Source organism: Lycium barbarum, chromosome 3 (genome assembly GCF_019175385.1).
Source record: "Lycium barbarum isolate Lr01 chromosome 3, ASM1917538v2, whole genome shotgun sequence".
NCBI lineage: Eukaryota > Viridiplantae > Streptophyta > Magnoliopsida > Solanales > Solanaceae > Lycium > Lycium barbarum.
Window position 1 is genome coordinate 30,486,226 of NC_083339.1, and position 22,190 is coordinate 30,508,415.

The following is a 22,190-nucleotide window of genomic DNA, read 5'->3' on the forward strand; positions in this document are numbered from 1 at the left end:
GAATAAAATAAGATTACGATTTGCTAAAGAAACTGATTTTTTATGGAGATTTTGAGGCGGCTGATGAACTAGTATTGCTTAGGTGATTTTGCCACTGAAAAAAAAACTTGTTTCTTGCTTTAGGGGGTTTTGGGGGTTCAAGAACTGTGATTCTTAGGGGATTTCCTGCGATTCCAGAACCTCTCTTAAATGATTTCAAGCCGCGACCATTTATAGGGTTTTGGCTCGTTTGAGTCGAAGAAAAAGGAGAGAGGAGCGGGGAACAGGGGAAAGTGGGGAACAGAGGGAAGTGGGAGCGGGTGTAGGCTGCGGTGGTGGGGAACAGGAACAAGTGGGGGGGAGCGGAGAAGAGGGAGAAAGGGAAAGAGAGAGAAAGGGAGGGGGTGCGCGGCGGAGGAGAAGAGTGAAATGAAGGGAAACCGTTTTAGGGTTTCCCTTATTTTGAACGAAAATGGGCTGGACCCGGTCCTTTTGTGGACTGGGTCGATTTTTGGACCGGGTATTAAAAGAATGGGCTAGCGAATTAAAACACGGACTGGTCTAAAAAATTGGGATCAAAATATGGGCTGGTCAAGAAATATTTATGAGTTGATTGGGCTTTGATTTGGGATCCGATAAATCAAAAATACGGACTGAGTGCATGAAATAGTTTGGCTTCTAAATTTAAATAAAAGGCCTGTTTAAATAACTTGTGTTAAAATATTGCTCAATATGAAATATGCAATCATTAATGCTCAGATAAAAAATGGCGTTGTAATAGCCGTGTAATAATATTTCGAAAATCCACAGTAAAATAAATATTATTATTTAATTATGCAAAGATAAATGCGATGCGTGTGCGTAAGCTGGTAAAATGTCGAAATGATAAAAAATTGTGAATTATAACAATAGTAATAAATAATAATGATAATAATAATAATAATAATAATAATAATAATAATAATAATAATAATAATAATAATAATAATAATAATAATAATGATAATGATGGCTAGTAACTATAATAGAATAATGAAACGCCGGTATTGATAAGAGGCTAATTATAGAAAAAAATATAAATATATATTTTTTAATTTTCCAAAAATATTAGAAGCATAAATAGGTATTTCGGAGGAGAGGCGGGACAAAATTGGGTGTCAACAACTATTGTTTTTATGGTCTATCCATCTATTTAACTTATGCCTAAGTGATAGTTGGGTGTTAGCTTAGTGATTAATTGGATTCTGTTGGTATTCGTTAGTCACTAAGCATTTCTTAGTAATTTATGTATGTTCAGTGTTAATCAGATATGGTCCAACCGACTATCAGTAAGTGTGACATTCATCATATTAAGTTGTCAGGTTAGCTTGATAACTATGCATATGGGGCTGTTTGGTTGGCTTAATATGATGCCTAGTGCAACTTTATTGACTTCTGGCAGATTAGTCTGTTAACGGGCCCTTTATATATTTTGTTGGATATGTTTCTCTATTTCTCTGTTTGTTGATATGTTTCTCTGCTTGATTTATAAATTAGTCAGTTTTATGAGTTTTAAGTCAAAATTTGATCAACATTAGCCTTTTTCTTATAATTTAGTTTAGAAATCATACTTGCAATATTGTTATCTGGTTTGTATGCATTAGTTGATTTAGCCTGGTTTAGTCACTGCTTCAACCTAACCTGAGCTAAGACAAATTTACATAATCATTGGCATTCCTATAAGTTCTATTTAAAGTGCAAACTGTCCTAAGAAGCTGTTTAGTCCACAACCTGTTTGAACATGATCCATGCCTAGCTTAGTCAGTCACCTACCTTAATAAATCTGTTGCTTGATTCATGTCGTGTTTTAGCCTGTTGATTCAAAGTAAGATGTTTTCTTGGCTACTTCGACTATCTCTAATATGCATTTAATTAAGAGAAGGTTCATGTGTTAGTGTTTTGTATATGATATTATTCAGCTTTGGCCTATGTTGAAATACTGTTTGGTTTCCTGCTATAGTATCAATAGTTTCAACAACAAATATGTTGTTCTTAAAATGTGTTGTTGTTTGGTTTGCTGTTACAATATCACAAATCTTAACAGCAAAAATGTGCTATCAAGACTCTTATGCCGATGCCAAAGCCCCTGCTTAATTTGTTCGATCAAGTGTATAACAATCCCTGTATATGCTCTTGTGTTACCTTCTACTGAATTTGAAATTACTCTGCATTCTTGCATATAGTCATTACCCTTAAAAACCTCACATGAACCTGCCTAATGCTTATTTTCTCCAGATGTCCTGTCCAAAACTGAAAGTTCTCATTTGTTAATCCATTGCTGGAAAACATCCCTTTGCTTTTGTCGATAAGTGTTATTTCCCATTTTATCTGGTTTTCTTTATCTTCCCCAATTAAAGGTCGCTATTACTATCGATACGACATGCACGAAGCTAAGAATTATGAATGTATAATAGTTGAAGATCACTGCTAGTGGTGTAAAAAAAAAAAATCAAATATCGTAATCGTTTTTATTTGTCGCATCCGCTGATTTTTAGTTAGGAAGGTTAGATTCAGTCCAATTTCATTTCAATTTGGTCAGGTTTATTTCCGAATTCATGTGTAATAGGTATTCCTATCGGTGAAGTATATATATATATATATATATATATATATATATATATATATACACACATAATCTACTGATTTACTTTGAATTTCTATGTTACGTGTTTAACTTTATTCATCGAGTATATACTAATCCTTTTCCTTTCATTTTATGCATGATCATCGCATACGAGTCTGAGAGACTCGTTCTTCTCCTGCATTCGTTGTTGGGCTAAAGCCCAACGAAATCTTCTCGAGTCATCTCCAAATCAGCCCCTGTCCACAGCAAAAAATGGAAAAAATAAATGCTGGGCCAAGGCCCAACAGGCATGAACAGTGCGCAATAATTTACAAATGAGCTGAGTTCATTCTCCCCAAGTGCAGCTATGGATCACAGTGGCCCAAAACGGGCAGGCCCATTTGACATTAGCCAGCCCTTTTATTTTATTTTTGTGCCTTTAACTTGTATTATGTGACTAACTTTTTATTTTGTTTTATTTTCTTAATTTAGGTGAACCTTAGCAAATTTAGTGGGTTAGTCTTAGTTATGGGTAGTTAATTTAAGAGAAACTAACAATTAATTTCATAAATTATTCTCTTCTTTTCATGCTTTTATTTTATTTGAAATAATCGATTTGCAAAATGACATGACTATATATTTTAAGTAAAGGGAATCACATTTTATCATAAACGTTTCAAAACGTCACTAATATGCAAATATAAGTTCAAATACATTCTATGAATAATTTTTTAAAGTTTATCCAATAATATACTTCTTTTAGCCAAGTATAGTTAATATAAAAGAACGAAAACTCATACCCTATCCATCACATTTTAAAGAAAATAAGTTTAGGTATTTTTACATCACCATATTGATATAATACAAAATTTTGTCTAAAGTTCACATTTTGCTATAGCGAGTTGTTATATTTTTGCAAGTCTTATTTTCAAGAACATTATTACATTTTCATTCAAGGTTTTAGCTTGTCCAAGTGTTATTTTAAATAGCCTTTAAAATCTTCTTTTATGCAATACATCATATTTTCTACAAGTATTATTTCAAACGACATCATTATTACTTTCATTTAAAGTCTTAGCTATATTTATAAGTCCTATTTTAAAAACAATTAGCATTTTAAGTTTTCTTTTATATTATATTTTCAGTAAATCTTATTTTCACTAATATTATTTTCCTTTTAAAATTTTAGCAACATTTGTGAACCATTTTAAAATTTAAACATTATATTTTACTCTTAATTAATTAACCTAAGTTGGTCGGATAACCATAAGTTAACGGATTCTAAAGGATGCATAACCCATTCCCTTTAGGATAATATAGAGCCCTTACCTAGAATCATCCTGGTTAAGCAGACTATTAACGGAGGTTTAGTTTTAACTTTACCTTAGTTAACATCTTGGTGTCCTAATTCACCATTAAATTAATTAGGTGGCGACTCCTTAAAATAAAACAAAAAATAGGAATTACCAAAATGTTGTACTCCTAATTTAACCCCGGTTAAAAAGGGGTATGACAAGTATTCGGTTCGGTTTTCAGGAATAAAAGTATAAAATTTGATATTTCGGTTTCGATATTCGGTATTTATAATTATACCGTTCGGTAATTCGGTAAATACCGAATACCGAAATAAATACCAATATACAGGCCCATTGTATTAGATTATTAGTCCAGCCCAATAGGCCTACCCGTCATTCACTTCACAGTTCACACCAGCAGACACCAAAGTCCAAAGACCTAAAAGGCTAAAATCCCTAATCGACGCGTCACACACACACACTCTCTCTGTTCTCATTTGACATTTCCAATTTCCCTCTCACACAAAAAACAAATTTCGAGGTACACCCGATTTCTGAAAAAGATAGTATTGTAGATAAAGGAGGAGAGAAAGATAGTATTCCGACTTGTCCCTAATTCTCACTTTTACAATTTCAAGGTACACCTCCATTGCAATTCATTAAGTCATATTTCGTTCCGAATTTTTGCTTTGTTCGAAGTATGTTACTATTAGGAATCATCTCATTACTTTTTTGGACATGGTCTCCTTTCTCTGTTTATGACCTGATGTTGTAGCCTGTAAGTTGAAATTGTAAGAGGAGAAATTGTAACTGTGTATTCACAATGGGTGTCGGACAGTTTTATGGAGTTGTTGTAACTGGAAAGTTCTGTGTTCTATTTCAGTAATTATAGAAGTGCATCACGAAGACATGAACTAGTGCACCGGTTTTTTTTTTTGATAATTATAGAAGTGCATCAGCATTGACGAATATAAATATAACTAGTATATGAGGAAAAAAGAAATTGTTGATTACAGGCCTTCTAACCTAATGCAGAAAGCTGATTTAGAATGTAGAGACTTGAATTTTGTGCTTGATTAGTCATCTGGTTCGATTAGTCCTTGCATAAGTGATAAGTCTGGTGCTTGAAAGCATTTTTGCATTTAGCTTGGTACAATGAAGTGCATTTTTACATCCACTATTAGGGGTATTACCGTGGATTTCGACTTTAATATGGTATTACCGAATACCGTACCGAACCGAAGTTTGATTTACCGATTACCGAATAACCGAACCGAAGTTTGAAAGTTCAGTATTTGGTATCTACTTTCAATTACCGAATTACCGAACCCGAACTTTGAAAATACCGAACCGAATACCGAACGCCCACCCCTAAATATAGGTAATCTATAGATTTGTATATTGTATCTTGTTGTTTTGTTGTGGTTTCTATTTCATGTATCGTTCCAATTTTAATGGAGTTTTTTTTTTCACTTCAGATCAATATGTGTTATAATGTACTTGTGTTGGTAAAAAGGGTATTTACTTCATTTTAATTTATGTGACATTTTTTTTCCTTTTTAATAAATCCTAAAAAGAATAATATCTTTCTATATTTAGTACTCTCTTCATTTTAGTTGATGTGACATGCTTTTCTTTTTAGTGTGTCCCAAAAAAGAATAATATTTTTTTATATATAATAGTAATTTGACTTTAAATTTCTCATTTTGCCATTAATGAGATTATTTATAGTCACACAAATAATTATAGCTTATTTCAGACACAAATTTCTAATGTCTTCTTTTATTTATATATTTATTGTATAGTTAAACACTTTCATATAAATTGAGACAAAAGGAGTAATAATTCAACTTTAAAATATCTATTTTATCCTTAATGAAATGATATATAGTCACACAATTATCTGTGACTTATTTTAGACCATAAATTCTTTTTAACCTCCGTATCCAGCTAAAACTATCACATAAATTGAAATAGCGGAAGTAGTACTTTTAAAAAAAATACTATATAACATTTTTTGGTAAAAATAATGAAACACCTTATATTTAAAATTTTAAAAACTTTTTATTTAATCAAATATTTTTATTAATGTAAAAATTCAAAAAAGTTTACTTTGTATCTAACACATTAAATATAAGTTGTGTGATCTTTTATTGTTTCATAAATTGATGCTCCAAAAGTATAATATTTTGAATTTGTTAATTTTAAAAACAAAAAAAGACTTTATATAATTTACATATTTATGTGAGAGACAAAAACAAAATTTAAGGTGCTCATTCGAACGTTGTGAATTGCGTTAAAGAATAGAACACGAGTATATACTGGAGGACTAGAGGGGATGACAACAGTTCCACTGATTGGTAATTTCGTACTATAGTAATTGATTGAAAGGAGTAGTTATTTTTGGGAAAAAACATTGATGTACATAGTAAGAGGGTATATTTACAGAAAATGATGATACTTTTTAGTTTTTAAAATATATTAATAGACTTGTTACAAAATCTATATGAATCAGGTAAATTAAAAGGAATTAAATAAAACACATTAAATATATTGTTTTCCTTATTTTATCCACTTTTCTCTCTCCATTCAAAATTAAGAGATATTGTTCCCTGATTTTCTCCAACTTTTACTCTTTTATTTCATCCACTTTTCTCTCCCCATTCAAAATTAACAGATATTATTTCCTAATTTTCGCCAACTTTTACGCAAAAAGTCCATTCTAATCGGTATTTTTAATGTACAAAGTTCATACACCAGAAAACATATATGTATAATTTATGTATGCGATATATATAACTGTATAAATTCGTTATAATTTTTACATATGAAACATAAAAATCATATTTATATTTTGATTATGATAAAGTACATTTGAATTGTATAAAATATTATCAAAGTATGTATAAATTTTGAGAAAATATGTATAATAAATTTGTAATTGATACAAACCAGATTTCATACAAAGTTCATACACTAGAAAATAAATATGTATAAATTTTTGTATGCAATATGTATAACTGTATAAATTCGTTATAATTTTTATGTATGAAATATGTATAAAAGTTGTATGTATATTTTGATTATGATAAAGTACATATAAATTGTATAAAATTTGATCAAGGTATGTATAGATTATGAGAAAGTATATATGTATAATAAGTTTTCTGATTGATACAAACCATATTCCGTGCACATTTCATACACTAATTCATATCGAATTTATTCGCATTTCATACACATTGTACCGCATATATCTAAATGATATATAACAGATTTCATACACATTTCATACATATATTAGTTTTCAACATTTTTGAAAACTACAGTTTATATAATATATAAAGATTTCAAACACACAATGATCACACATATCTCAAAACGATACAAACCAATTTTTATATACAATTAATACACATGTTAGTAATAAAAAAAATACTTGTAATATTGGTTTGAAAATTTATTCTAGGAGAGAAGATGAATTTTAGGTTTGTAAATGGTGTCTATCATAGAAGGAGAGGGGGGAGAGAGAGAGAGAGAGAGAGAGAGAGAGAGAGAGAGAGAGAGAGAGAGAGAAATCTTTTTTTTTTTTTTTTAAAAGTTGATTGGTAACTATCCTAAAATTAAACTCACATTTAAAATCAGATTCTTTTCCTTAAAAAAGGCCTAAAATTGTGGGATCCTATTAAACCCAATTTGATATACCTTGTAATTTTATTGGTATGTTTTGTAAATAAGAAAAAGTATTCTTATATTTTGTAATATATAGTCTTAAGTAGTATTATTAGGTCATTTTCCCATTATTTTTTGTGTCCATTTAAGTTTGTATTGTACTCCCATCTCAATTTATGAGATATAGTTTGACTAGATATGAAATTTAAGAAAGAAATAAAGATTTTTTGAACTTGTGGTCTAAAACGAGCTATAAATCATTTCATTAAGGGTAAAAAGGGAAGTTTTAAGTTAAATTATTACTAAATATGGAACACATAAATTGGGAAAGAGGGAGTAATTGCCTATTAGTACTTCACGCGTAAATTATGTACATGACACTATTATTACTAGCAAACTATGCCCCTGCGATGCATGAGGCCTAACATGATTAATTTGGTTACTCAATTTAGTTAGTCTTTATGATTTGCATATTTTGTAAAGGATACTGCGATTCTCCTTAGTGAGTCTCTATATTTTTTTTCCTTTCCTCTTATTTTGCCCCCTTAATTTCTCAATTGTTGTTAAAATTTGTCTTATTTTGGTTATGTAGCAACCCCCTAAGAAGGATGCTACTAATCGAAATTTATCCATACTAACTAATTTAAATATTCATCCCGAAAGTATTTTTGCAAAATAGACTAATAACTAAATTTAAGGATAAAATTTATTTGACAACATGTTCACGAGTAGAACAAAATAATAAATACATATGTATTCGAGCGTACCACAAAATGTAGAAGAAAGAAATTTAAAACAATAACTTTATAATGTGGTAGCGGAAATAGGCCCATATGAACAAGTTTTCAAATACGAAATCTTAACATAGTATGATCTAAAAGAAACCTCCTAAAAAAATAGAATTATCCAATCATAAAAATGGACAACACCTATTTTGAGTTAAATCAACACTTTAGAATTTATCAAACACGTAGTAGAGAAATATTTTTCATACTACAACATCCAAGGCTCATACCAAGCATGAAATTCAACTCCCAATCTCAAATACAAACTAGTTAAGTTCCAAAGTTCAACACAAGTACTGGATTTAATATATTACAAGACTTGGGCATGGACACTCCCAAAATAGTCAAGTCATTCATCAAAATCAGGTTACAAAATATTAGCATCATGACCCAAATTTCATTTAAAAGTGCATATCTAAGTGTATCATATATATCATGTACAAGTCCCCAAAAGTATACAAAATGAATGTGCTCATGCAGATGTGATCTTCATCTAAGCATCCAAAGAGTCTACTTCAAATGGTCATCCTCAAGTCTCTTTCGGAACATCACCTACGATAGTAACAAACTATCGCTAAGCATAAAGCTTAGTGTCACATAAACGTAACTAACACTTAAAATAAAAAATATAATGTAAGGAGTACAAGAATAAATTCTAGGAATAAGCTTGTCAAAATCACCATCAAGAACTAAATGAAGGTACAATCCTTTCAAGAAAATAAAATATCAACTATTAAAATAGTTCAAGATATCAATATTTAAAATCTCAAATATCAAGAAGCTTTCCAAAGAAAATCCAAGAAAGTTCACCGTTTGGTTAATTTCGCCCAACACATACATCATGCAATCACACCAAAGCATAATCGAATAACAAGAAGGACCGGAGTCCCAAATCAAGTAGGGTCGTCACCCAATAATCAAGAGAATCAAGAACCATGTTGAAAGTGGCTTCCCCATTCATACTTAAGATGGACCAAGATCCATAATTAAGATGAAATGTGAATCCAAAGTCAAGATGGGACAAGATCCGAATAATCTCAAGAGGCCTGCCAATATAAGTGGTAAAGTCACTATCACAAGAAGGACGAAGTCCCAACGAGAATGCAATAATGCTCAAACAATCCGTATATGTGGGCGAGTTAGTTTGTATTAAAAAAGTATTCCACATGATACCAAATGATATTCAAAGTTGCCAAGTGACTCAAAGTATTCATACTCAATCAAACATAGTGAAATAAGAATTTAACTAGAAACAACTGAATATGATAGCAAATTAAAGTAAAGACAAGTTTTACCCAAGCTTAAGATATTCAAAATACTCCAACTAAATAAAATGTGAAATTCAAGATTATGTGCAAACCTTGGAGCTTTAGTGCCTCTAAAGCTCAAAGAAAAGCACCAAGAAGTTACAATCCCCAAAGTAACGTTCAAGCAATTATATCGACTTCCTTAGCTTTTACAAGAGCCTCCTGTACCTTAAATACACAATGGAATACTCACTTAAGGTCTAGAGTTTAACGATATAGAAGCTAAATCACGACGAACAAAAATGGGGCTAAATGGTCACCATTATTGCAAATTTTTAAGTAGAAAAAATTTCTGGACAACAGCAAGGTGCTGCCTTGCAGCCCATTTTTGACATAGTAAACAGAGGAATAGGAATTTTCGCAAAACACGAAAGTGTGGGAAATTTTCTTATCTTTTCAAAGCTTTTCGAATCACCTAATTCGGCCTTATAGATAAAAAGTTATGGTCAAAATACTAACTGCTGCCAACTCAAAAAACGAGATTAAATTGTCTTACTTCAAAGTTTCAAAATCTCTAACAAAAACTTGAATATTTCACCCAATAAAATATGGAATAACAAGCTTACCACAAGATTGATTGAACTTCTTCACAAACCCAAAACCTAGGATTATCAAAACAAAGCTTAACCTATTTGATTCTTCGTGGCAACCTTTCAAAATATATACAAAGCATGAAAACTAGGAGGATCTTGATAATATTTGGAGCGTAGTTTAGGTGGATTGAGATTTCTAATGGAGGGTTTAGGAGGAGAAGAAGAAAAAGAACAAGTAGAGAGTTTTTTTTTTTGTTTTTTGAAGGGTGATGAAATAGTCTTTACCCTTTGATAAAGAAAGCTAATACCCTTTTTTATCAAATGGGTCTATCAAATTGGGCTTCATCCAATAAATATGACAAGTCTCAATTTTATTTTATTTTTAAACCAAAACAAAAATTTTAAACTCAAGACAAATTATAAAAAGTATTTACTATAAGAGCAAGATTATTTAAATGCCAATAATAAATTTAGGGTGTTACAGGTTATGTCCGCCTCTTTTTATATTTAGTAAGTTGACAATTCCAATATCCTACATGTCAAGTTTATAATCACAAGATTCAAAAGATATTTTATTATATTATACATATTTTTAATTTAGAACCACAAGATTTGAAAGTCTATCTTTATTTCTTAAACGTTGTGTCTAGTCAAATGTAGACACTTAAATTGAGACAGAGGGAGTATATGCCAAATGAAAGAAATGAAAAGACAATTAAGACACTGCAGACCTGTGAGGACCTAAAAAGTAAACACATAAGAGGTAGAATTAATGTTCAATTTATGAAATGTATACATGTTAGTCCTTGCTTAGAGTACAATTTCAGTTACTTTTGTTACAACTTATTGTTGCTGTGTTCGTCCACCTTGGACGTTTATATATATATATATATTGTTTTTTAATTACCCCTAAGCAAAGTTGCCTAGTGGTTGATATTTTATTATAAGTCTTAAAAGCAACAACAGTACAGAGTAAAGTTCAAAAAGGAAAGTAAAGTGTATCTGAAACCAAAAAGTACTAAGCCACCTAGAAGCTTCCACCGGAGCTTAACTTGGTCGGAATTTAACGCCGGAGTCGATCGGAATCTTCAATTAGACAAAGAACATAGTTTCTCCGATATGACATCGCCCTTATCGCATCACAAACTCTCACCCGATGCAGTGATTTCATATCCATGGAGTTTCACTCGGAGAAGCCCGACTCTTCAGTCTAAAAAGCTTCAATGTCAAGACCAGCATCAGATCTAAGCGATCTGAACAAGGTTAGTCCCCAATCCAAGTTAATCTCAGCTGAAAACACTCCAATAGGTAGATCTCCATGTCTCGCCTTCGGTCCTTTCTATAGCTCGAGATCATTATTAAAAGCTGCTTGTACTTGTTGATACCCAATTTTGGCTCTCCTTTTTATTTAATTAATTTCACTATGCTTCTCCGTCGTGAAAATTCCCCAATAAATGAGTTTGGAATATTTTCGCTAATTATTACACTATTTTTCGAGATATATTTCTCTTAAGTTAAGGACATTTTTTATTGTTTCCTAAAAATTACCAAACATCATATTTTTATAATTAAAAATTACTAAACAACATTCTTTACAATTAAATCACTCAAAAAATAGTGTTAATATTCCTATATCGATATTAGCATTGACATTTCTCCTTTAATACTATTTCTTACTATATTAATCATATTTTACTCTATTTTAAAACTAAATACTTATATTAAATACTCGTATTGCAGTTTATATAGATATACATTTTGTGGGAATTAATTAGGACCAAGGAGCATATTTTAATTAATTGATTGAAGTAAGAAGGGATGAGAAAATAATTTACCTACCTAAAATTTGGGCCAAATCCTATTACTATCCTACAAAATCTGTGGCCCAAAAACGCCCCAGCCCAAATCCCCAACCCGGCCCAACACCCAAACCCACCTAAACTAAGTCTTCAACCTTTTCCTTTCATTCTAACCGAACGAACCAAACAGCCCCTTTCTCTTTCTCCTTCAACCAATAGCCCTAACCTCGTCTCTTCCACCTCGCCGCCACCCCACCCCCCATCGTCATGTCGTCTCACCACCACCACGCCCATCAGACCACGGAACCAAACACCCCACTCTCTCGTTAACCCAAAAACATCGAAACCCGTTGGTTTGAAGCTTTCACCGCCTCCACTGCCACCACGTCTCTTTCCCTTTGATTGACGTGGTGGCAGAGCCGAAAGGAGCCGATATATGTCGTTTCAACCCCTGTAGAAGAGGAGTGCAATGAACCGCTAGTTTCAAGCTCGAACTCTCCTTCGATTCAGTGGGTAATGGAGGAATCTACCATGTACTACACCCCAACGACCTTTTCCCTTCCCAATCAGTCTGAAAAGGTGGGATTTTTCACCCCTTTCACCATCTCATCTATTGAAAACGTCAATTCCCCCCCCCCCCCCCCCTCCCCTTTTAATTCGAAATTTAAAGGCTGCTGATGAAATCCCCTAAGACTTTGGCTATAAATACCAGCCTCCATGGGCTGTTTTAGGCAGAGGAGAAGGACAGAAAAAAAACTCTCTTTTGTTTTGTTCAAAAGTTTTTCCCCTCGTAAAAAATTCCTATTGCTTTAGAAATTGGATTCTGAGAAAATTCCATTTTTTTAACTCTGAGTTTTTGGTTATCGAAATCTCCTTTCAAGTTCTCGGCTGAGCAAGGACTGTTTGGAGCGGATTCAGAGATCCGACGACGACATTAGCCTCAGTTCGCTGTCACAGAGAAGGTAACCACACTCGTCCTCTCTTCGTCTTTCATTTTTATAAGAAGTAGAAATGTAGTCGTTCAAGTATTTCTCATCGTTTGCTTGGTTTGGTTGGCTGAAATGTGTTCTCTCCTCGTTTGGTGTAAATTAGTGTAAGGCGACGAAATTCGTCGAATATGTGTTCAACCCCGTTCGTTGCTCGACAAAAAACGATAATTTTCTTTCTCGTCTTAGCATTGTTCTTCAATTATGTATATTTCCAGTTTTAGGTAGATTAGATTAGCTTTAGTCCTGTTTAAGTAAGATGTTTAGTTTTCCTCTTAAAATATTTCTTATTCTGCGATTCTGTTTAGCGTCATGTAATTCAGTTTAGTTTCAATCTCGTTAAGTTAGATAACTAAGCTTTCTTTCCCTAAACTCTCCGGAGGGTGCAAAACATGAATTCATACTCCTTTGGTTAAAAATCATGATTTTCCCTTAGATAATATGATCTGTAGAGTAGACTTATAGCCATGTGTCTTTAATATTAATAAATGCATTGTTAATTTTGGGGATTCATGAGAATTAAGTTACTTTCAACTTTGTTTGATTTAGGTTCCCCATAATTGTTTATACTTTGTGTAGATTGGTTTGGTTTTCAATTCTAGTTGAACTAAAATGCTAGCCTTTCTTTTCAAGTTCTTTGTGTATTCCAAGTGTTGACTAGTTGTTTGATTCTGTGTTGGTTCCATATGGATCAAGTGGGAGCTTTACTGTTGCACTTTGGCGATAACCTTGCTGTTTTTACTACTTGCTATTTATTGATGTTGTTTGCTGCTACATCTTGGTGCAAGGGTTGCTATGCCTTAGGCATATTTTACTGCATATTTTTTTTAGTTAAACTAGTACTGCCTTGGTTTCTCGTGTTGCTGTCTCTTAGAAGGCTAAAACTGACATCCTCTATTGCACTGCTTGCTGTTTTGCTTCTAAACTACTATGTTTACTTATTGCGGCCTTCAAATGCACATTTTCCCTGCCATCTTGGGCTGGTAAACTACTGTTTTTAGAGCAGTTGCCTGTTACATATAACTACTTTTAACTGCTACCTGTTGGTACTATCTGGTTGTTGCTACATATCAGTCAGTTTTCAACTGTCTTTGTCCAAGAAAAAGGAGCAGATGCTACACCTGAGTTTCCTATTTTAGTTGTCTCTGATCAGTGGTTACACCTTGATGCTAAGTTGTTAGCATACTCTGTTGCTGCATTTATAAAACAGAAACTGAAACTACACTTGAGCTATTGTATTTTGGTGGTGCTAGTACAGTCCTTTTGAGCTCCTACTATGGGCTGTTTTCATTTAGTTGTTGTTATGTCTATTGATTATGTGAGCCACATGTTATGGTTTATATGTTGCTGCATCTATATAAGCTGCTGCCTTAAAAGGAAACAGTCCGCTCACTTTAGCACTATATTACCATAACTAAGTTGCTGTACTTTGAGCATTTCGTGACGGTGCTTGATATGCTGCTGCTCTATGAATTGCCTCAGTTTGATGCTTCAGTCGAGTTTGTTATTTGATAGGGGCTTTTGTTCCATTTTCGGAACAAGCAGATGTTACACTTTGATGCTTTACACGATTTGAACATGATACTACACTGGGGCCGATGAAAAGTTGTTTAACTTGAGGCCTCACTTTTAAAAGAACGGATTTCCATACTTGATTGAAAGTTTACTGATTTGAACACTTAAAACTTGCATAAAAAGGGAGTGGGGCTGCTATACTCAAGTTCGGGTGCAATTAATATGCTAAATTATTTTTTCCTTATTTGAACCTAGAAAAAATATGCTAAGTATCTCTGGATATATGTTGTTTGGGAATAAGCCAATACGATGTTTTGAAGTCTGAGTAAGCTTTAGTTTAATCAAAAGTTCTTGTTGTACATTTAGCTTGAAGCGTTTGGTTGTTTGGGTAGCAATTGGGACTACAATGATCTTCTTTTAAACTGATCGTGGTGTTGCGTTCTGAGAATATGACATGAGAAAGCCTTGTCTCACATTTGATTCTTTTATCTAGCTTTTATTAATTAAAGTTATAGAGACTTCTTTTTCCTTGTTGAGAATTGTTTCTAATCCTTATCTTTTTTTTTTTTTCATGAGGAACCTTGGGAGCATTTGGAGTTATGGCAACTCTGGATTCTGCCCATATCAGAGAACAACCAGTTGCAAGATTTAATTGCTCGTGTCTAGCGTCCCCGTCTTCCTTCCTCTCTTTAAATTTCGTGTTATCATGTATATACATGTTTATATTCTTGACTAACATTTTTATGGATTGTATTTGTAGCACATTTGTTTCTCGCTTGTGTAGGAACTTACGGAAAAATAGTTAAAGTATGATGGTAAATTTAGTCACTACTTTTCCTCTCCCCTTGGATAATTAATCTTGGCTTAGGCGTGTTAGAAATGATAATCGCCCATGTTTTTCATCTTTTGTCTATGCATTGCCAGGTTAAAAATGATTTCTGACTTTAATTAACTGAAAAAATAAAAAAATCCTTTTTGAGTTAATCGCTCAACAAACTAACGTTTCTATTTAAGTCCGTTTTAACAAAAATTAGCGATCTAAATAGGGGTTTCAAAAGGGTAAAATGTATATTTCATGGGCAATCATTTTTATTTAATGCTAACATGAGCAAGCCCAAATTCCGCATGTTTAATACAAGGAAACCATATTAGGACCCAAGTATAGTGGTCTAAGTATTTTCAAGAACTACAAGGTATATATACTCTATTTTATATACAAAGATCCTATTTTACATGTATGTATACTATTCTTACTTTAAATACCTTTAACCATTTTCTCATCACATGCATACGTATGTATGTTATATTATAAATACTTATCTTTAGTATACATTATATACAACAATCATATACCTCATCTTCTAAAATATACATACGTACTCTTTTGAAAACAATATATATATTCCTAATACATACAATTTTACATCTTGTCTTAATTGCTTTCCTTTATTATGGGTGTACGAACATGCTATTTTCATACGCGCATACCGTACCTGTACTATCTTATTTTTTATTAATTCCCTTAGTCGTATTTTCATTATATGTACACATATAGTATCATCGTGTCATCATAACTATTTTTAAGTATTCACCTAGGATATACTATCACATATGTAGATTATTTTCTTATAAAAATATACATCTCCTTGTTCTATATGACACTTACTATTCTCATATAAAATAAATGTCATACATGTTTTCCTCATGCACACATTAGCGTTAACTACTTCCTTTATATATATATGCATTTACTCACATAGCTACAATTACGTTAAAAACCCCTTTTTATACAAATAGTTTTGAGAGAGCAGTTTCTTCTTCCAATTCTTTAAATAGGTGATAAAAAATAAGAAATAATTCCCCTCTAGTATTAATTAAACTAAGTTTAAAGACTGTCCTCGGATAGGCTCTGAGGGATGCTTAATGCCTTTCCTCGGGGTAAATAAAACCCTTACCTAGAATTTCACAGGTTTCAAAGACTAAAAAATGGAGTCTACATTTTACAATTGGTTTCCTAATATTTCCTAAAATTAGGTGGCGACTCTGAAAATTTGTAGAACTAGAGGAAACATAGTCATAAGTTGTGAACTAGTTTTAACCCGTTAAAAATAGCGCATGACAGAATCACGACTCTGCTGGGGATCATAGCTTAGGTTTTGACTTTAGTAGACTTAGTTTAAGAAGTAGATATTCGAGGGATGTTTGTTTATTTATTTTATCACCTGTCATTTATGAGTTACTACATTGCTATATTTGAAAGGACGCAAGCCAAAGCCAAACTTGTGCTCCTTATTTGTTTGAGTAAACACTATTTGTTACTGCTTTCCTTATAATGTCATTGCATTTTCTATCAAGTCTTTGGCCATACACTTACACACACTGTGGTTCACGCGAGGTGTTGTCTGACACACCTCCACCCCTTCTTTGGATTCTCTAGTTTCAGAGTCGGTACGGTAGTTTACTACTTACCTTCTCGCAGACATTCAGTCCCACTCCGAAATTCTTAGGAAAAATCTTATTCTAGAAAAAATAAGTCATGCTGCATACACCTTAGGCAGGACAATCCAAGGTATTGTCGCTGCAAATTAGGAAATCACCATTTGTCAAAGGTTTGAAACCTGAATGACATAACCCTTTATGTGAATTGATGAAATGATCGTTAAGAGACACAAGATGATTTTTTTTTTTTAACAAGCAATACTTACCATAACCTTTACCCTTCTTTTTCAGATGGAAATTAACCAAAACCTACCAAATATCCAAATGATAGTCTCATCTCCTCACGACCTGCAAACTTGGTGGAGGAACATAAAAGTGGCACACGGAGAGGAAATTCGACAACATCTAGGGTCGTTAATGTCACTAATGGGTATCCAAGCTAACAAAACTCTCATCAAGCTGCTGATAGAATTTTGGGATCCCGCCAGTGTAACCTTCAACTTTTTGGATTTTGAGATAACCCCTACTTTAGAGGAAGTTTGTGGATTCACCGACTTACCATTTGAGGGAAGAATGCCGGTGTCACCATCCTTCATATCGGGAGAGAAATTCTTGCGCATTTTGGGATATAATGTTTACCCGGTCTTGAGGAACGTGGAAAATGATCGAGTGAAGTTTGACTTCCTTTTTCAGATATTTGGGCGCCGAGAAAGCTTTGATCGATATCGGGATGAGTTTGCGTGTGACCGCGGAAGGTGGGAGAAAATGCGGCCACGAGTCTTCGCCGTAGCCTTGTTGGGAGTCTTGGTCTTCCCAAAGAGAGCCTACCGACTCAATATTAACCTTTTGCCACTTGTTATGAATATCTTCTCGGGACCGGATGAATTGACATTGGTCCCTATGATCCTCGCGGAGATGCTCCGAGCTCTATCAGCTTGTTCAAGAGGGCATAACGTTTTCGAGGGGTGTAATCTCTTGCTGCAGTTATGGGCCACGGAACACTTCTATACTCGCCCCCCCATCATGGATTACTGCATAGATGCTCACAGCAGAATTCAGAGCTATACGGAAAGAATGAGGTACTGGCCTGAACCTATAGGAGAAGAGGAGTGGCGCGCATTCTTAGTTTAGCTCACGGGAGATGCTATTCAGTGGAAATACCCCTGGCTGTCAGGGAGACCTTTGGTAAGAACTGTGAATCTGTACTTCGTTCAGTTGATCGGGTTGGACGGGGTTCAACCGTATGCGCCTCTTAGAGTCCTGAGGCAGTTTGGAGTTACACAAGATGTCCCAGTCTGGTCCCGCATGGAACTGCATGAAGGTAACTATGATAGGGTGGTTCCAGTAGCACGAGTGAGAATTCTACAAAGAGAATGGCTGAACATGATCACAATTGGTATGGGTGATGAGAGTTGGTGCACCCCCGAGTATTACGCCTGGTATAATGTGGGAGGCCTGACACTTTTGCCAACCGAGGACGGATTCGATGGGCTCACGGACGATGAGGTAGCCACTTGGCTCATAGTTGAGATATTGCCTTTCATGAATGTCAATAATAATATGTACATGCAGGTAGTTCCGGGTTCAGTAAACCATCTGATACAACTGGTAGAAGAAGAAGATCCGGTGGAGCCGGAAGATGAGATGGAAGAGGATCCCGAAGAAGAACCGACAGAGCCAGATGAACCGATGGAAGAGAATCCGGAAGAAGATCCAGAGTGGGAATCAGAGCATAATCTTGTAATGGAGGTAGAGCCGGAGAAATCATATGAGTACACTCTAGCAGGATATTCAGAGGAGGAACCGGAGGTGCAGTCCGAGTGCAGGCCTACAGTATATGGTATGGAGGAGGGACCTGAGTATGATCCGGAGGCAGGTTGGGAGATAGAGACAGACCCAGAGGAAGAACCTGAGTACGACCCAGGGCCTGATTATGATCCAGCACATGATGGGGATGACAATGACGGCCCGACATGGCCCTAGACTATTTTCTTTCCCCCCTTTTGTTTTATTTACATTCCAAAAGAGTGCCGTATGGCCCAATCACTTTGTACGCCCTCGTGGCCACCCTTTGCATTTCCATTTCAAATTTCCATCGACCCGTTCCTTTTGTATGCCTTTATGGCCATCCCCTTTTGTGTTTTATCATTTCAGGCTGCCATAGGCCTATCCTTGTAAGCTCTCGAGCTACCTTTTGTTGGAATGGAAGTTATGTTTGTTCTAAAAAAATCACAGAATGTGTCAAAAAAGGATCATCATCATCAACTTGTGTGTAGCGTAGGCTTACCTCTAGCAAAAAAAGAGGCTCCACAATTTGGACACGCTTGTTTGCACGTCGACTTGACGTAATTATGTGATCAAATGTGTTACTATACTCTTCCTAAAGTTTCCCGGACTAACTTTTGTTTTCCAATTGTCTTTATTCTAGTTTTATCCCCCCAACAGAGGTTGATTTGTGTTGATCTTCAAACTGGCCGAGTCACACTACAATTTGAGGTCTAAGGGAAAAATGACTATCACTAACGAAGTCAACCCAACTGCTAACCTTTCCATAACAAATGAAAATCCAGAAAGCTCGACAGAGAGGATTAATCTGAGCGATGAAGAAGAGATCGTTTTGCAAAAGCTACAACACGATGAACTAAGAGGAGAGCTGCGCCAAGTTCGGGACCTGACCCATCTCACTATGACTGCTTTCCCAAATCCACCTCACTTTCCATCTTTGGATTCGCCGGTTCCAGAACACTTCCCTCCATCTACACGTCCACCTCTAATACCCCTTTTCTTTTCTAACCTACTTCCGGCCACTCCCGCGAATGTACCAAATATGCATAAACAAACCCCTTCACAAAACCCATTATCAACCCAAACCGCTACTGCACCTACTTACCCCACCGTGCAGCACATACCAGGGGCACACGTTGACACTTCCCACGAGCAACATGTGCCACCGGTATATGCAGTTGGGGCTCCAACCTTTACCGCTCTTGTCATAGTCAGGGTCCCGTTCGAGGTGGATCAGTATGCAGAAATGGAGAGAGATGCCAAGATAGGAGAAGATGAATCAATCATTAACCAGCTGCACAGTCTAAGGAAAGAAATGAGGAACATGCGAGTCACTCGGGGAAGTGAGAGTTTGGATTATGATGATCTATGCATACACCCGGATATTGGCATGCCAGTAGGGTACAAACCTCCTATGTTCGATATTTTTGATGGGACAGGTGATCCTCATGCACATTTGAGGGCCTACTGCGACAAGTTAGTAGGAGTAGGAAGGAACGAGAAATTGAGGATGAAATTGTTTATTAGAAGTTTGTCAGGAGAGGCGCTCACTTGGTATACTCGCCAAGATCCTCGCAAATGGAGTGACTAGCAGGATATGGCTAGGGATTTCATGAATCGCTTCGGATTCAACACTGAGACCACACCAGACAGGTTTTCTCTGAGAAACATACAAAAGAAGGCAACTGAATCATTACAGGATTACGCAAGACGTTGGAGAATTGAGGCTGCCCGAGTTATGCCCCCATTGGACAAAAGCGAGCTCAACAAGTATTTCATTCGAGCTCAGGAAGGCATCTACTTTGAAAAGATGATGGGATCAATGGGCCAAAAGTTCGTAGATTTGGTTAAAATGGGAGACTTTTTGGAAGAAGGAATCAAGTCTGGAAAGATTCAATCAATGGCTGCTACAAGCCGCAAGCAAAGCCATACAGTCAGGTTCCGTCGGCGGAATTTGTTGACACTCAATTTTGTCCCGCCTCTCCTCCGAAATACCTATTTGCGCTTATAATATTTTTGACAAATTAAAAAATACATTTATATGTTTACTATAATTATTAGCCTCTTATCAATATCAGTATCATTGCAATTCGCATTATAATCATTTTACCATCTTACGCACACGCGTCACATTTATCTTCGCATAATTAAATAATAGTGTTTATTTACTGTGGAATTTCGAAATATTATTGCACGACTATTACGACGTCATATAATTTATTATCTGAGCATTAATAATTGCATATTTTATATTAAGTAATATTTTAACACACTTTAGTTATTTAAATAGGTCTTTTATTTAAATGTAGTAGCCCATTACCCATTAAACCCGATCCAGCCCAAAAATGGACCCGACCCATTTCTTAATTGAATGAAAACCTACCCCCTTTTTCTCTTCTTTCTTTCCTGAGCCACGCCGCCTCTCTCATTTTCTCTCCTCTCTGTCTCTCTCTTCGCCCCTTCCTCTCTCTTCTCTCCTCTCCACTACGCCGCTCCCCCCCACTTTCGTTTGTCTCTCCCATGCCACTGTCACCCCCACTTCGTCTTGTCCCCCCGTTCCTCTCTCTCTTCGTCACAAGAAACCCTAAATCGCCTTATAAATAGTCATCTCCAAATCAGTTGAAAGGGAGGAGTTTTCGATTCAAAAAATTCCCCAAGAAACAGAGGTTTTGCTAGTGGCTAAAATCCCCTTTAAAATTAAAATTCTGAAGCAAGTTTTTCGAAACCTTGAAAATCTCTAAAATATGAGTCTTTTTTTTAGTCGCCTATAATTCCTTAAAATACGAGTTTTATTAGCAGTTACAATCTTGTTTTATTATCAAGTCAAAATACTACATATTTTGTTTTCGTTTACCTTGTTGTTGATGTGAATCCGAGCCTCGCAAGCTCGGATTTGGTAGTTTTTGAGTGTAGATCGGAGACTCGAAGCCTCACTTCGCTGCACCCGAAGAAGGTCCGTAATTCCCTTTTTCTGTTTATTTCTTTTAGCAATTTTCTTTAATTCTCTGCTTGTATGAGTAATTTTCTGTGTTGGCATGTATTTGTGTGTTTTTTTGGTTTAGTATTAGTTAGCGAGTATGCGTTATCATGTGTTTAGTTTGGTATTAGGTAGATTAGTCTAATCATAGTTAACAAATATTATCATATGATTATGTCTGCTTAGCCTTATGTAATTGCAAGTATGTGTTTTAGGTATGCTTTAGATTTGTCTGATTTTAATGAATATGTGTTAGCATATGTTTGCTCAGCTTAATATTGGTAGGAGTACCATGATGGCTTTTGTGACGTGTTAACATAGTTGATTATGCATTTTGTGATCTAAAATGGTAGTAAAATGTGTGCTAATTGTAATGACCCTCTGATATTTATGTGATCTTTTGGTTATGGTCTTCTAATCAACCAGCAGCTTTATCATATGGTCGATTATGTGAGATGATCTAGTCTAAACGATTACTATTTATGTATTGTATTTAAATCCCTATAGGACATCCTG

General features: G+C 34.8%; 1 protein-coding gene and 1 long non-coding RNA gene across 3 annotated transcripts; both read left to right on the top strand.

Moving 5' to 3' along the window:
• The first annotated feature begins 10,856 nt into the window (after positions 1-10,856).
• LOC132630929 (uncharacterized) lies at positions 10,857-15,301 on the top strand. Of its 2 annotated transcripts, none has more exons than XR_009578743.1 (2): positions 10,857-12,551; positions 12,854-15,301. It is a non-coding gene; the product is annotated as an uncharacterized LOC132630929 (long non-coding RNA). The 2 variants fall into 2 exon arrangements; XR_009578744.1 differs by having other exon boundaries at positions 10,857-11,435.
• Positions 15,302-18,217: 2,916 nt separating this feature from the next.
• Positions 18,218-19,186, top strand: LOC132633833 (uncharacterized). Its single transcript, XM_060350272.1, has 2 exons — positions 18,218-18,418; positions 18,485-19,186. The coding sequence occupies exons 1-2, from the start codon at positions 18,218-18,220 to the stop codon at positions 18,893-18,895; spliced, it is 612 nt and encodes a 203-aa protein (XP_060206255.1). The 3' UTR covers positions 18,896-19,186.
• The last annotated feature ends 3,004 nt before the right edge of the window (positions 19,187-22,190 follow it).

Bases quoted from the DNA above. Each gene is read 5' to 3' on its own strand.
- LOC132633833 (XM_060350272.1), top strand. From the start codon at position 18,218: ATGGAACTGCATGAAGGTAACTATGATAGGGTGGTTCCAGTAGCACGA. The intron at 18,419-18,484 runs GTAGCCACTTGG...ATGTACATGCAG, and splicing joins ATGGGCTCACGGACGATGAG to GTAGTTCCGGGTTCAGTAAA.